The following is a 16830-nucleotide window of genomic DNA, read 5'->3' as shown; positions in this document are numbered from 1 at the left end:
GAAGTTCGCAGATGATGACAAGAAGCTAAAGGAGCGCGTCGAGTCGAGAAACGAGCTGGAGAGCTATGCTTACTCGATCAAGAACCAGCTCCAGGATAAGGAGAAACTTGGCGCTAAGGTTGGTACTTTTTTTATTAAATAAAAAAATAATTTCGATCTTTGAAAAAATCTTCTAACATAGTATTTAAAGTGTATTTCACTATTATTTAGAAGTATTGATTATTTTATGACTTAAATGCTAAATTTCTGTTTCCATTGTTACAGGTCAGTGATGACGACAAAGCGAAGATGGAGGAAGCCATCGACGCTGCGATCAAATGGCTAGAAGACAACCAGGACACAGACGCGGAAGAGTACAAGAAACAGAAGAAGAGCCTAGAAGATGTAGTGCAGCCCATCATCGCCAAGCTGTACCAGGGTCAAGGCGGAGTGCCGCCGCCGGGCGCGGGCGGGGAGGACGAGGACTTCAAGGACGAGTTGTAAACTAATAGGATATAACAAGTGATCATAACCAAATGTGATCTCCGCTCAGTACAGATTGTACACGCGCTATTGCCGTGTCGCTTCGAAATATAAACTTAGCATTAAGTGGTAATCTTACAGCTTACATTAAGCTATTAAATCTTATAGCTTATTAGTTCGTGTATAATCTGTATCGACGCACAGATGCTGTGTGTAGATCGTTTTGTGTATATTTATTGTTGTGCGTGTTGTTTGTGTGCGTGCGGCGGACTCGAAGTCGATCTCTCTAGGGCCGGCCGCCGCGCGACGAGCGTCAGGTTGTATGAATGTGTCGTGGCTGTATAAAATGTTGCATTTTTATTTTTAGTGTAATTCCAATAGTGTGAGATGTTTTTTTCTCAATGGGTCCCGTCTGTTTGCACAACCCTATGTATGTCTGCTAGTTCTCGGCGACCTACCTCTGTGTTCTATACTGTATAATTGTTTTGAGACTGCTGAATAAATTGTTAGCTCGTAATTAATTATGTAGTAATTTAAATAATTTTCAATGAAGTACGGAGGAGTACATAAATAAAAAGATTTTTTAATAAGATAAAGCTTGGTTTTTATTTAAACCCAATTAATAAATATTTGGAGGTTAATCGCCGCGCACATTGTTGGTCAACTGCGATCCAAACTCCATGTTGAAGGCTGGCGACGCCATGATCGCTGCCTGGATTTCTACCTGCACTTGATCTATAAAAATGTAATATACAACTAAGGACCAATCGGTTATAGAGAATGATACACAGCCGAGAAATGTTGGTATCATTTTTTTTTCATTTCGCATGGGAATCGACCAGAAAACTCATCTAACGGTAACATAAAATAATCAATCATGTTGTTAGTATTCTATTAGAAGCGATAAGTGTTATGTCAATATGGTTTGCCGCTCAGTTTCTAGTCGAGATATTCAGGTCGTTGACCGAACGAGTTATACGCTTATAACGAAGCAATTCTTATCTATTCTTCCTCAGCGTTTCGGAAATTACATTGTCTATATGTATTAACTATTAGTATTCAATTTACTGTGCCATAATACATAAAGTGGTTTAGTCACTAAACACTATGGAGATGAGTACCAGCTTTAGGGTGTGGCGACCGTCCAGGACTCTTATATAAAAGGGCGTAAAAAAGACCCCACGGGTGTCTTTTCGTATGGGTTTGTGTTAAAGACGGTGTGTCGTAAAAATATCGCCCAGGGCCCCAGTAATGCTAAAACCAGCCCTGATGAGGATGGCTGTTTATGAATTCGTCGCAAGTTAATGACACAAAAAGTACTGACACTTGTGAATACATAAACATATTTGGCAAGTTTCGATAACCATCTTTGTTATACAGTTATTTACCGATTGGTTTAGATGCGTCCACTTCTTCAGCGTTAATACCAGCAGCTGCGCGCAGTTCTGCCAACGTCTCCGTAAAATACGTGTCCAACTGAAAAATATTGCATAAAGCAGATGCCTGTAAAGTTCAAACCCAATCGTTTCTAACTTGTGATATCCTTGGCACAGTTAACACAATGTAATATGTTCCATAATATTACAATAATTAGAAATAATAATAATCAATTCAAATTTAAACAGAGTTATGGGTTTTGAACTCCATGAGGCAGAGTATAGCAACTGAACAAACACTATTCTAAGCATTTACTTTTTAATTCCCGTTACATCCGCGCGCACCGTACCTAAACGGAAGACATTCAAGAACAATAGATTGTTGGACAAATTTTTTATAGGTTTTGAGGTTAGTATGGCACGAGTATGGAATTCTTATATCGAAATCGTGCGTTGTTACCGTTTTTGCCGTTAACATTTCGATATAAATTTAATATTCGCTACACTGTATTCTCATATGAGTTATTAACATATTTTTATTATCACCATCACCTTCTACTCATTTAAAATCTAGTGTCGTCTTTAACTATGACATTTTTCTATTAAGATTGGTTTTAGTTTGGCTTAATTGGTACCAACAGTTCATAGTTTGAAGCATAGGCTGTGTACCTCTGCGTCAAGCGCGGCCTCATCGTCTTCAGGGTGGACGAGCACGCGCGGACCGGAGCCGAGCGGCGCGGGCTGGCCGCTGCACCAGTCCACGCCGCGCGACAACACGCGCGTCTTGCACGTCTGCCATTCCGCGTTCAGGAATATTATCCTAACACAAAATGGTATTTACGTACTGTCGAACTCAAAGTCGTAATGATTACTCGTCCACTTCCTTAGTTTAGGGTATATTTTAAATACAAGTTCTACATTGCACAGATTTTGGCATAGTTTTAGACGTTTTAACTTTAACTAGACCAATATAATTTATAGTAACGAGAGTTTCGAACAATTACACGAAACGCCTTTCACTTAGAAAGTATATCCCAGTTCTGAAAGTTGTGCCAGCTTCACAGTCTGTAGCCCTAGGTCCGATCACTTTCTATATATTGAAACTCGACATGTATTTAGCAGTCAAATAAAACAATACTAAAATTATATAGGATTTATACAAACCTATTCGGTGGCGTGGGCATGTTGTCCAAGTTTTCAAAATCAGCACCGCAAGTTGGAAAACCGGTGAGGACCCAACCGTTATCTATGCAGTCCTATAACAACTATGTACCTAAGTACCCAGTAAATGCCAATAAGCTCTTCTAGGACGCATACTATCGATATTAGAAAAGAAGTAAAATTGTTTAACATCTATATTACTGATCTAAACCGAGGAAAGTTAGACAAGTTCATAATCATAGCTAACCTTTTTAGCTAAGCGTCGCCTCACAATATCAGCCCTCAATCGTGTGCTCAGTCCGAAATTACGCAACTTCTCACCAATCTCGTCGTCGCCTTCCTTAGCCTCGTTATGGAGATCATTAAAGTGCACTATGAGAGAGATGTAGTAGTTAGATATATGTCTTTGGTGTAAGTAGAATAGCAATTTGTTTATTGAAAAAAGGTAAGTAGGTATTTTGTATAATTTAGTTACAAACAGTGTACGAGTCCGAAGCGGTCAGCGAGTGCCTCGGCGTGCAGGCGGCGTCCGCAACCACGCGGGCCTATCAGCAGCACTCGGTAGTTGCCGGGCGCGCCTACCGTGGCCAGCGAGCGTGCACCGGAGTGCGCACCCGCCGCCGTAGCGCGGATGCCCCGCACGCATTTCATCTCTATACACTTTGCATCCTCACGAGGGTTCACGTATATCTCCTGTAGAGTATACAATTGTTCAAAGACTTTTTTAGCCTCCGTGGATGCCAAATTTTGTCCCACGATGGGTTTTTAGATCATAGAAACGCGATACGCATAACTGTCGCTAATAAACTTTTCTTGAAAGACATTCAATACGATTAATAATGGCATTTATAGGTCAATGTCAACCTTCAAGGTAGCCTTGTAGGCAAACTTGAGTGCCTCGAAGTCCTGGTCAAAGAAAGATCGCCTTGCGGTGTGGGGATGATCAGTGCGGGGGGCGTGCGGCGGTGGCGGGGTAAGAACCAGCGTCATAGTCGGCAGTACCCCCAGCTGCTGCAGGCAGCGCGCCTCGCGCAGCGTGCACGGATGGTCTTATACAGAACATATATTTTGTAATCTGATGTCATTAACTAAATTGAGAAAGTAATTCTTCAAAGTCATAAAAAATCCAGACTAGCATATACATAGTTAAGCATTTCGTTTTACCAAACATGAGCCAACCGCTTTGCGCAACCTGATTTGTCATCGTCAGAGATTTGGTAACTTCTGCCATCCTCACGGGTGAAATGCAACCAGGCACGTAGTTATCGCTCTGTGATCGTGAAGAAATCAACTTATTGACATATCGAAATCACTTCGTAATCGAAATTATATCGACAGCTACCTTTTCGTAGCGGTCCATCACGCAGCGCCGAGTGATGACGAAGAAGCCAAGATCTTTTATTAGATCTTTAGCGATAACGTTTATATCTGGAATTTCAGAGTAATTAAAAAAACCGTCACTTTCTTGCATCTGTGGAAAATGTGTAGATATTACAAGTTTAATTATAGCTATATTTTAACATTCGCTCCTACAATGGTAAAGTGATAAAAGAATTTTGGGGTTTACAGAAACAACAATGATATCTAAGGTCAAGGTCCACATACCAATGTCGAGTTCAGGCGAAACTAAAATAATGACACGGTCGGCGTCTTTCCCGCTGAGTATACGATGGTTGAGGAAAACTTTCATATGTTTCAAATGGTCTTGAGGCAAGTTAATCACCAGGTCTTGTACCATATCCTGTTTAGCATAAAGTTTACGGCAAATATTTCATTAGTCTCATATAAGCAACTTTATAAATTTTGGTTATTTCAAATTATCAGGCGCTTACTTTAAAAAGTTTGTAAATTCTATATTTCTCCAAGTACGGTACAAACTTGTCTGGTATCAGCAAAGGTAGTTTCGTTGCGTCGGTTTCGGTCATATTCACAATACATACCATTAATAAACGCTTGGGATAAATTCAAACAAAAAGTATTCAAATCAGATTTTATAAATTGAAGTTTTGACGGTTCTTCTTACTTTTTAAGTTTTAAATATAAAATACTTGTGAGTAACTATTTAGCTTTGATAATAAATGTAAGAATCTTCGAGGATGAAGATACTTTCTCTTTGTTTTTGATTTATGAGACCTTCCCATAAAGTTATAAAAACATTTGTTAGACGCAGAGGATGAATGTCTTTGAAAAAACAATGGTTTACCTGATGTTTTTGAACCGTTTTTAAACTTTCAAAAACAGCTGACTGTCAAACATGTTATGTTATGTTTTGGTTATTTTATTTTGTATGCAGATATAATACTAAAATTAAAAGCAACTATTACTAGATATATTCGGAGTACAGCTAGTATATTCGCGGGTTCAGAGGTCAAATCGAGTGATAATAGATAATGTTGCGTGTTTCATATAATATGAGGATAACATGATTTCGCTTGGACGCGTGAACACGCGCCAAGGTCATTTTTTGCTACAATTGCAAATAAGAACGATTTCTACGACATCATCTTAATCGACGGTGGTACGTCGATGACTTTTGTCGGCTTACGGCGTTATTTACTAGTGAGTAGAGTAATAGTTAGGATGTCTTCCAGTAAATTTTCTTACGAGGTTAGTTGTGTATTAATGTTTATTACAATTAAAACTTACAAGTTTTTCTATATCCAATTTTAAATTTATTTTATTTATTTATTTAATTAATTTTCAATCGAAGTTCTTCGTTAAAAAGTTACTTCCTGGTGTGAGATAATCATTTAAAAATTTAGTTGAAATCAAAGATTAGTACATTCTGAGTCTAATATAGTTTTGAAACAGATAATTTATGGGAAATTATTGTTTTCTCTGTTTAAGGAGGCTGTGAAAAAATTGAATTTACTTCAATCAAATAAATCAACTATAGAACAAATAAGGAAAGATATAAAATTAGGCCAAGTAAGTAAAAATTAATACATTTCCTTCAATACATAACTTTAAATGGACAGAAAGTTTATAGAATTTACATTACAAATGAAATTAATCAGTAATTATTACTTTTAAATGATTTATTTTAACTAAAACAATTTAATTTCAATATTTTCAGTGATATTTGTTATTTTTTCTTCCAGAAATGTACAAACATAGAGGATATGGAAAAGTATTTGCACAGAACTGGTGTTACTTTGTCAATGTTAGACCAGCTCTCAGTTATACATGTTGCTGGCACCAAAGGGAAGGTACATTATTCCTTTCTTTTTTTTGTTATATAGACACACAATAATCATGGGCTTTGCCAGTAGGAGGCAGTAGAGACTCTAAAATTGTAAAACATGTGTAAATTATGCCAAATAACTCAAAAACAACTTATATTTGCTTTGGTAAAAAAAGTTTCGACTAAGAGCCTCTCCCTTGATTTTTGGCATATGCCTTTTGGGGATACCCAATATAAATTAAAAAAAAAAATGTTAAATCAATTTCAAATATTTCTAGATTCCCTCCAATCCCACAGGCATTTTTTTTAAATACGAGTAGATTACTAATATTTCCTTTAACCACTTAAACTAAGCTCTAGGCTTGTGCTAGGATAGGGTTCATGACTAGTCAAATGACGGGATTCGAACAATCGACCACAAGATCGATAGTCCCTACCCCAAACCATTAGGCTATTGGCACTTCAGTTATTTCATTTTAATATGTAAACATTCTAGTGTCAATGAAGTTAGCATACTAATGCTTCCTGTTAATAAGCCTTGGCATTTTGTGTGTTAAATTTCCTATACAAATACATAATAGATTTATGCAATAATTATTTTATACATATAGGGTTCGACAAGTGCAATGTGCGAGTCAGTGCTGCGTTACCATGGATATAAGACTGGCTTCTACTCCTCACCGCACTTGGTGGCGGTGCGTGAACGCATTCGCCTTAACGGCTGTATAGTTGACAAGGAAACCTTCTCTAAACACTTCCATGATGTATATGACCGCTTGTATGCTTCACAGGTAATTTATCACATAGATATCCCATGAGAAACAAGAATTCAAATAAAGTACTAAATACACCAATTTAAGGAAAATGCCTACAATATTAATATAACTAAGTGACTCTTGCCGAACTGCTTAGTTCTATGGAGTTTTTTTTAGTTATGGTCTTGTTTAAAGCAGTTATATTTACTTTTTAAATTTACGATCTTTGGAGTTATGGTAGCATTTAAGTGGTTAACATCTGGATAAAGATTTCTGGTTTTAAATTCATTTTATTTTCGATCATCATAAGACTATATTCATATGTTAAGTATAGCTTGCTTTATAGCTCTATTACCTGATAAAATCTAGATTTGGTATTAATTTCGATAACACTACAGTTATTTACCAACTATTTTGCTTGTAGAGTTACGAAGGTGATATGCCCAAGTACTTTGCGTTCTTAACTGTGCTAGCATATAACGTGTTCCTGAAGGAGAAGGTGGATGTAGCCATTGTGGAGGTCGGCATTGGTGGTGTGGTGGATTATACAAATGTACTGAGGTAACTACATTCAATTGAAGTAATATTTACTGTTACACGGTAAAACCGCAATATATGAACATATGTGAGATGAATCTCAATGGATGGATGTTTGTTAGAGTTTGTAGCCTAAAATGCTGAAAGGATCTCAATGAAATTTGGCATATGGTTGAAATAGGTTGAAAAAATGGGCGAACGTAATAGGTTATATTTGTTATTTCACGCGGGCGAAGTCGCGAGCAACAGCTAGTAAATTCATAATTTAATTCAAGCAGTTTATGTTTCTATGCACTTTCGAAGGAAGGTACCGGTGGTTGGTATAACCGCTTTAGGTCTTGACCATACATCAATCTTGGGCACCACTCTACCAGAGATAGCTGAGGCAAAAGCTGGTATCATGAAGACAGGATGTGAGGCATACACTGTGCAACAACCAACAGACGCCATGGAAGTCTTAGAGAGAGTAGCCAATCATGTTCAGGTATAAATGTTATTTAGTTATCTATATTTATACTTCTATACTAATATTGTAAAGAGGGAAGATTTGCATTTTTGTACGTATTGAAATAAAAAAACTACTGGGTTATTTTCTAAAATTTATTCACCATTACAAAGCTATGTTACCGCTGAGTAACATAGACTATATTTTTAAATTTTACGTGGACGAAGTCAGGAATAACAGCTATTTTAAAAATAAAGTATTTAACTAAACTTTAAAGCTTCTTTTGACACATCATAAACAAATATGAGTTAAAAAAAACCTTTGTTTCAGTGTTCATTGCATGTAGTTCCAGATTATAAAACATACACATTTGAAAATGGCTTAAAACTACAACTTCCAGTAGAAATAGAAGCATATTGTTTGAACGCATCCTTAGCTATACAACTGGCACACGCTTGGATGCGTAAAAATAAAACGCACATATTAAATAATACAATAAATATATCAAATGGTATATGTGAAAAGGAATCCAAAGAGAATAGTGTAATTAGAAAATTACCAAATAAAACTATAAAAGGTTTATCAGGGTGTAAATGGCCGGGGAGATATCAAGTGATTGAAACAGAGTACTCAACTTTTTATCTAGATGGCGCTCATACTAAAGAATCTATGGAAATATGCGCACAGTGGTTTGAACACAATAGCCGGTAAGAACATTCTGTTTCTTTAATTACAGTTTATAGTATTATGTATTCACTTTATCTTCGTATAAAAAAAAAAAACTAAAAGTTTTTAAAAGCAGAGAATATTTTATTAATTAATAATATCACATTAAAAATAAATTAATAACATAATTTGTATTTCTGATAAAATACCTTAGTTTAGTCATTACTTATAAGTACATATTTTTTAGTCTAAACACCCAATAACAATATCTAGTCATCTCCGAAACAGATGGGCCGATTTCCTTGGGAATTTCACTGGAGGTTAGCTGACATGGATAGGAATATTATACGCTACTTTTATTTTTATACCGCGCTGTCAAAATGGCGTAACAGGTGATCCAAATTTGCGCCAATTAAGTTTGCTGGCGACAGCTCGTGTATAAATATGAAATACTACATGTATATTTAATGTATTTTATGTTATTATAAAAAACCATATCTATATCTCAATGACATATTATTCTATCGTAAGTTGAGTGTCATTTACATCTAATAGCCTATCAATATCTGTTAACCATGATATCAAACGGTCTAAGTATCCACCATCCTGTTTATAACTAAGCAACAATAATTGCATATGCTGGAATGCAGTTGGCTGCTCTAATAAGTAATTTAGTCTATGGTCTTTTACAGATAGCAACTTTATAAAAATTATAGCTATTAAATTCCATTGGATTGGCTTAAATGTTATGTTGTTAGCTTTTAATTTAAATGTATTAACAAGCAAGCGTATATCGGAACTAATGGATAACGCTGACAAGTTTAAAGAACGAAGAATATCAGGAAGAACTTTGTTTATATGCTGACATACTATTTTTCTTCGTAATGCATTTTGTGCATTCTTGTCAACCAGCGGTAATTGTGTTACTGAATTCTCTTCCTCTGTAGTATTAATTTGGGAAACTTCCGGAATGCTTTCAGTTAAAACCTCTAAGTCTCCAGAGAAGAAGGCTTTGACTTTTAATTGGATTTTCTTACTTTCTTCTTGTAATATTGAATAATCTGGCAAAGGTTTTGTTTCTCGTTGTAATGTCTTAGCATCGTATTTTCTGTCTTCGAGTTCAAGCATGTTTAATTTTCTACATAAAGCTTGATATTGATCATAGGTATTTGAAGTATAGAATATACTCTGTGCGTAATTGTTTAAATACTCTTTGATACATTCTCCTTTGTCTTCAATCATTTCTCTAACTTTCTCCTCTCCAAATATAAAGATCATTGTGTCCACAGTAAGCCATTCTGATAAACATTTTTCTACGTCAATTGTTAGGGTAATTACTGAAGGTTGCTTTCTTTGTTGCTTTTTAACTGATGCATTTTTAATTTCATTTGGTGGATTTACAACTATAGGATCCATTTTTCGTTCAGGCTTTTCAATTATTTCACCAACTATACTTAATGGATTTACTTTTTGTGATTCTGATTTTGGTCCTGTATCAAGTTTATCTCTGTTTTGTTTATCATTAATTTGATTGGAAATTGTCTTATCTTTGTTTTTCTCTCTGCCGATGTCTTGGGTTTCTTTTACTTTATCACTTACAGGAGCATTTGTGCTGTTTAGTTGGTTCTCCTTGTTGGTGGGTCTATCTGAATTATTGTCTTGATTATTACTGTCCATTTCATTCAGGCTAGCATGTGTAAAATCATTTATTGATATAAATGTGTTTTTTACTGGTTCCAATTTTACACGTTCGACTTGTCCAAGGTCTACTTCAAGTCCTAAACTCCCAACAGTGTCTAAAGGTAAAAGGTGAAATTTTGGCATTTCTTCATATTCTCTGAACCACAAAGGACTTGTCAGCATCTGCTTCTTGACATGCATAGCAGATTTGAAACAGCTGTTGCTGCAAAAGCTTTTACGAGCTGTTATATCGTACACTTTGTTCGTTTTTATAGATATTTTGTATTTCTGTTTAGGAATCTCCTTTTCAAGTAAAGGTCTTTGGCACAAGGGATATCCACAAAGCTGAATAATGCATCTTTCTTCTATTACATCTTCTAAGTGACATTGGTTTATTTCAGGTAAACATTGCAAGAAATATGTTGCGGTGATATCTTTTTCTAGTAAACTTTCAACAATTTTTTGAGCTTTAGCATTACACTCTCGTTTCTTTATTATTGCCTCCCTTATTTGCTCCTTTGTCATTTCTTCAATTTTAGTAGGTTTTTTCTTCAGTTTAGCTTTAATTTCGTCCATTATTTTAGCTATATATTTCACAACAAAATTCTAACCTCTATGTTTATGACTTTTTCATAATACGTCACAAACGTCAAATGGATTGCCAGATTGCCACTACAAAAAAACTCCTACATAGGAAAGGGTGTACCTACCTTTTCGTTTGCAAACATTTAGGTACTTTTATGAAAATTATTCAGATGCACATTTGTGTAAAATTGTAATTATTTATTATTTATTGTTACAGATGTCAAGACAAAAGTCTAATTTTTAGTGCAACTGGAGATAGAGATGCGGAGGTTTTGCTAACACCTTTGAAGTTTGTAAATTTTAAGAAAGTATATTTTGTGATACCGACAGCATTTAAGGAAATAAGTGATAAAAACGACAATTATTCTATAATGGAATATAGAGATTTAATTGCAAGATGTCAGAAAAATGAAGAAGCATGGAACAGGCTCCAAGAAAATGGCAAACGCAGTAAAGTAACGATCTTAGAATGCGTTTCAGACGCTCTGTCATGTATAAAACAAAATAATGAGAGCAAATCCGTTTTAATCACTGGATCTTTACATTTAGTTGGGGCTGCACTTTCTATAATTGATCCTAATTTAGGGGAGAATTAGGAAATCGAATTAAATAAAATTTTATTTATATCCTGATGTTTTGGTTTATTTTATTGTGTTCTAAACCTTTAGTCAAATTATAAGCTTATAGTATACAAGGACAAATGTAAGGCTTCTATACTATTTTTCGACAATAAACTTATTTCGGTCCCAATTTCATTAAGATTCTTACAACCGCTAGCAAGGGGAATCCATTTGCCAAGTCTCCAGTCGTCGGCAAAAAGTAAGATAAAAATGAAAGCCAGCTGACAACACCAATTTAATTTGTCAAACTGTCATATGTTTTAGGGAGATTTCAATTTAGTTCTGTCAAGGCTGTCAATTGGATTTGTCAGTTCTTCACCCTAATACTGAGTTGTTTTAATTTTTTTGATTTCTTTTCTCAATAAAGAAATTTAGTGCGTATACAAATAACTTAAATCTGTACATTGTAATTAAACTGTCTGTTACATTTGTTATAGTGTTGGGGAATTAATATGACTTTAGTGTGTCTGCGATTTTTACTTTTTATCGAATATTATCAGTAGGGCATAGTATTTGAGGTTTATTTACTATATTTATTTCTTGATAACGATGCTTCCATCGAATTCCAATATATCTAGTGACTAGTAGGCATTTTTGTATAAAAATGATTTAAATAGTGTTAACAGGTAAGTCAAATTGTTTTTTTTTTAATTATATTATTTCGTCATTATTATATTATATAATAACAAGATATTCATTTTGCAAAATAATAATTTAGTTCATCAGTAACCTAAAACAAATGTTTGTTAATCTTTATATTGTAATTTAATATTATCTGTTTCTTTTTTCAAATTAACCTCTTACTGTTTTTTTTTCTAGTATTTATAGAATCTTATTCTTATGTTAAGAAGATAAATATATTGCCTTATTTCTGGCTGGACATAGTTCAATTGTACTGCCACTTGAAGTAAAAGAAAATTCATCTTTAAGCCTTGAATGTGTTGAACCAGAAAATATTTATTATTAAGAACAAATGTTTTCTAGAATCTTAAATGTAAACTTAACTAAATGATAAAAAAAAAATCAATTTTCATCCGAAAATATTTTTGAGGTTAAGGAAAATTATTTCAGACCCACACTCGTCAACACAATGCAATAAGATGCAAAATTTCTAATCAACTGGCTCTTATTAAATTATTGTACTCTTATATAGAAGGCTTGCTATGCAATATTGACTTGTGTGGTATCATCAAAAATGTATGAACTGCTATTAATTTTGCACCAGATATTGCAAACAAGACAATTTTAAGCATTGATAGGACAAAGAGTTACTTTGAAGGGACCATCCTGAGAGCACTTTACTCCAACCTCCAACGAGTCCAAACACATTTTCGAATTGAATTTTTTTTGTCAATCGACCTAGAGCCGTATGCCGCGCAATACGCCTCCTAAGCATCCCTTTACGCCCCTTACACTTAAAACAGAGTTCTGTGCAGCGACTTAACGTTCCGAACCGCCAAGCACCAAAAATACAATACCCGCACTACTTCCCAGATAACTTCGAGCTACCGTAAAGTTTGAATCTTGTAATACCATTATCCAACAATAATGCGCAGTAAACGCTTGGCCAGTACAGTTGGTCAGTTGCGAAGTTAGAGATTGTATAAACTCACTGGCGTCAGTTAGCGTTCACTGTATTGGCCGAGTGTGAACCGCGCCTAAAGCATGTGTTACTTTGTATTTTGTTTGCAATGCGACTACGTAGTTTGCATGTCCGATTCGCAAATTATAGCGACGATGCAGAAAGGAAGGTCGGTCAATGACTTATAGCCTATCTCCGTCCCTCGCTTTCGCGTCTTTACTGGGTATAAATAATTGGATATCGTCCTACTCTGGGGACGGTTTTGCTAATCATAAAAACACCGCATAATTACGCCGTCTTGATCGATTTTCTGACTTATGGAACATAAGGAATGGACGACTTTCTTAATTATGGAAAGGAAATATTAGGAATAACATGCAGAATCATAAAACTATTTCAATTGTGATGTGGTTCGACTTATCTTTGCTTCGGGTATCGGATAGTTATCAGGGGAAATGTTATTAGACAGCTCAGGTAACACTATGATGTATACATTTTTTTATACCATACTAGCTAGCTAGCTGTTGCTCGCGATTTCGTCTGTGTAAAATTAAAAAAAATATATATAGCCTATGTTACTTACAGATAAATTGCCTTTCTAACGGTGAAAGAATTTTTAAAATTGGCCCAGTAGTTTTTGAGTTATTTTAATACATACAAAAATACAAATCTTTCCACTTTATTATATCAGTATAGATATAGATTGCCATACAACGACGTAATAAAGTTTAGAGTATTAGAAAAACGCGTTTGAATAAGTTATGATTCTACTAGCTTTCGCCCGCGACTCCGTCCGCGCGGCTTTAAAAAAACAAAAGCAAGTAGTTAAAAAAACAAAAGCAAGTAGCCTATGTGTTCTTCCAGACTAATCTCTACATCTATGCCAAATTTCATCGAGATTCTTTTAGCCGTTTAGACTACAAACTCTAATAAACATCCATCCATCTAAACTTACGCATTTATAATATTAGTAAGATTAGTATAGATAGACGAGATAATTTGTTTATTTTTAATAGTCATTCAAATGTGCAGAGCAGTGAGTCAAATCTTTGAATACGTTACACATATTATTGTAAACACGCGAGGAACAATAGTTCAGTTGTTATTTGTTTGAAATAGATTGTGCGATGTAATTGAATCACTACTCGTGTCTTATCAGGCGGAGAGTTACAACGCGCAAGAACGATGCTCTGTTTTGATTGCGTGTGTATTCTCTGCAAATATATTATTATAAACTACGGGCACGTTTACTAAACCAACCGTAAAACAATCTATAGACCCGAGAGAATATAGAATTATTTTTTTAATTCGAGGCGTTCAATATGAACCTATATCGATTTATGACATGAGCCAGTGTACAGTTGTGTTTTTTTTTATAATATAAGGTGGCAAACGAGCAAGCGACCACATAAATCCACCAAAATGGCGAAGCGACTGCTGCCCATAGACATCTACAATTGCAGATGCGTTGCCTACACTTAATCGACGGAGGAGGAGACGCACATAAAGAGAATATTTCCCCTTCTTATGCGCCCTCTCCGCTTTTATATTCACTTGCCCTTCCCATCCTTTCTCATAAGAAAAAGGGTTTTAAGGAAAAGGGATCAAAGTGTATAAGTGGAAAAATTTTGTCTGTTAAAACTTGTAATTTCTACAATCCCTGCAAGATAAGACACGTTTGTTTGCTTTAATTGTTCATTGTTTATTACTAATTGTGTTTTGGTTAAGAAAGAAAATACAAGTTAACCGAATTACATGACATCGATTTTAGAATTTAATGTCTTTTTTCTAAAAAAACTTTCACTTTTTTTTAAACTCGTAACAAGTTAACATTTATTATCAAAACCTGTTCAGAATAAATATGACTATTACGACATAGACTATACATATATGTCGTCCGAAATACATTCGTTTGTGTGTACCACTTTAGTTCTGTAAAAACTGATATCAATGCTCCAGCTCCACACCCTAAATGCGCTATCACCAAACAAATATGGTATTGACAACACACCTACAAAAATTAAAAAGGCAATCATACTTCATACTAGTATTATAAATGCGAAAGTTTAGATAGATAGATGGATGTTAGAGTTTGTAGCCTAAACGGATGAACGGATTGTGATGAAACTTGGTATGGATATAGAGGACAGTCTGGAAGAACACATAAGCTACGTACTTTTGTTTTTTTTTAAATTCCACGCGGACAGAGTCGCAGGTGATAGCTAGTTTAATTATAAATTCTATGATCCTGTAAAAATGCTTCATGTATACAATTTTTCGTTGAGTATATTTGTAATATTTTTTCAACATTTTGACCTGTAAAACACTTTTACTAAAAAAAATATTTGTATTTGAATATATGTGCAGGATATCTGATGATCACAGTGTCATGATGCACATGTGGATGTGGTTCGGCTACGACCTGGGCGAGTTCCTCTTCCCCGGACTCGAAGTCAGCTCGCGCTGGGCCTTCGCCCTCACCTGGATAGTGCTGTTCTTCGTCGCCTTCCTCTTTGAAGGCTCCAAGGTAGGGATAGATATAAACGCTCTACAATGATAAAGAAGAATTAGAAAAAATGTCAAGTTTATGTCCTAAATCCTGATTAGGCACCAAAGTTGTCAAATAGCAGTAACTGTATAGTTTCAAAAGTGAAATTACAACAATATTCAGCGAAATTTAATAGAAATAAATCGTTTTCCAATCGGAATCTGCGAGCAAATCATTAGAAAATTGTGTCACTTTTTACATCGCGATGTAAAAAGTATGCGATGCATCGCTAGGTGCAAACGACCAATCAAAAATGTTAGTTTTCTAATCATTTTATTAAAGCAATCAAGCGTACAAATGCTGCTTATAGGCTGATGGTAAAAAGTACTAGAAAGTAATCACATTTAGTACAGGAATCAGTAGGGTAGGGCTCGGTTAGGCGGCCACCTAGGGCGCTTCGACATTGGCGCTACAGCCCAAGTACTCTCACATATATTACTCTTAACCCTCCCCCCAATTATGCTGAAAAATAAGGGCGTAGAAATATCGCCAAGGCCGCTATTGAAGCTAAAACCGCTACTGACACCAATAAATCTTTGCTATGTTTTGTATACAGGTGTACCTTGCGAAGGTGCAACGTGAGGGTCATAAGAAGCTGTACCCTTACAGGTCAGATGAGAGGAGGAACCTATTATGTGATCGGTAAGTAATCAATCACTGTCACTGATAGATTCCCAATGCCGAACTGAACGTTTTCGTATCACCAACGACAAACTATGTATAAGAAATTTCGCCGTACATGGTGTTAAGTACGCCAACAAATCTCATACAAATTTTATCAATGACGTTACGAAAACGTTCTCGTAATGTCACGCTATTTGTGATAGACCCTGTTACGGTATTTGTCGACTTATATCCGACTTAGAAACCTTAGAAGACCTAAAAATGATAACTGTTTAAGCCTCATCACTTGAATTAGAACAAGTGGCCATTGTGTCAGTTTTTTCCCACACAATGTGCCATACAAAAGGACGGCCGTTGTCACTTGACTTTCATTGTTTACTTAGGTGAAATTAGATTGTGTATTTCTATCAATATTAATAAAGAGAATTAAACAACGGCTAATTTATACCGGATATTATTACAAAGGTTTACATTATACTAAGTGGAAATAGCATAACGACCAAATTGAGAAATAACGAAATTATTCATTAAAAAAAAAACTCGTTGAATTGCTTTATTGCAGTGTTTCTCAAAGTGGGAGATAGCGCCCCTCTTGGAGGGGGGGG

The 16830-nt window shown here is 35.3% G+C and overlaps 5 protein-coding genes across 6 annotated transcripts in view; 3 read left to right on the top strand and 2 right to left on the bottom strand.

Moving 5' to 3' along the window:
• The window catches only part of LOC106107760 (delta-aminolevulinic acid dehydratase), a 9606-nt gene extending 8548 nt beyond the window's left edge, over positions 1–1058 (top strand). The window contains exons 7-8 of the mRNA XM_013288760.1: positions 5–118; positions 265–1058. Coding sequence (XP_013144214.1) covers positions 5–118; positions 265–483 — 333 coding nt within the window. The 3' untranslated portion in view covers positions 484–1058. The remainder of the gene's footprint in view (positions 1–4; positions 119–264) is intronic.
• On the bottom strand, positions 853–5008 carry LOC106108070 (adenylate kinase 8-like). Its single transcript, XM_013289151.1, has 11 exons — positions 4832–5008; positions 4605–4740; positions 4342–4427; positions 4164–4269; positions 3864–4048; positions 3479–3692; positions 3247–3371; positions 3003–3094; positions 2508–2658; positions 1851–1938; positions 853–1197 (listed from the first exon to the last, which is right to left on the bottom strand). The coding sequence occupies exons 1-11, from the start codon at positions 4940–4942 to the stop codon at positions 1100–1102; spliced, it is 1392 nt and encodes a 463-aa protein (XP_013144605.1). The 5' UTR covers positions 4943–5008; the 3' UTR covers positions 853–1099.
• Positions 5009–5255: 247 nt separating this feature from the next.
• On the top strand, positions 5256–11483 carry LOC106108084 (folylpolyglutamate synthase, mitochondrial-like). The gene is made up of 8 exons (XM_013289166.1): positions 5256–5606; positions 5847–5927; positions 6101–6208; positions 6795–6974; positions 7363–7499; positions 7779–7959; positions 8251–8627; positions 11069–11483. The coding sequence occupies exons 1-8, from the start codon at positions 5526–5528 to the stop codon at positions 11445–11447; spliced, it is 1524 nt and encodes a 507-aa protein (XP_013144620.1). The 5' UTR covers positions 5256–5525; the 3' UTR covers positions 11448–11483.
• On the bottom strand, positions 8732–11028 carry LOC106108083 (putative RNA polymerase II subunit B1 CTD phosphatase RPAP2). Its single transcript, XM_013289164.1, has one exon. It carries the CDS (start codon positions 10840–10842, stop codon positions 9103–9105), a length of 1740 nt encoding a protein of 579 aa, XP_013144618.1. The 5' UTR covers positions 10843–11028; the 3' UTR covers positions 8732–9102.
• A 268-nt stretch (positions 11484–11751) lies between the features above and the next one.
• LOC106108065 overlaps positions 11752–16830 on the top strand; it is an 11551-nt gene continuing 6472 nt past the window's right edge. For both annotated transcript variants that reach the window (XM_013289143.1, XM_013289142.1), the window contains exons 1-3: positions 11752–12097; positions 15421–15580; positions 16158–16243. In XM_013289143.1, coding sequence (XP_013144597.1) covers positions 15443–15580; positions 16158–16243 — 224 coding nt within the window. In that variant the 5' untranslated portion in view covers positions 11752–12097; positions 15421–15442. The remainder of the gene's footprint in view (positions 12098–15420; positions 15581–16157; positions 16244–16830) is intronic.

This window comes from Papilio polytes, unplaced genomic scaffold (assembly GCF_000836215.1).
Source record: "Papilio polytes unplaced genomic scaffold, Ppol_1.0 DF821845.1, whole genome shotgun sequence".
Lineage (NCBI taxonomy): Eukaryota > Metazoa > Arthropoda > Insecta > Lepidoptera > Papilionidae > Papilio > Papilio polytes.
This window is presented reverse-complemented; position numbering and strand designations above follow the sequence as displayed.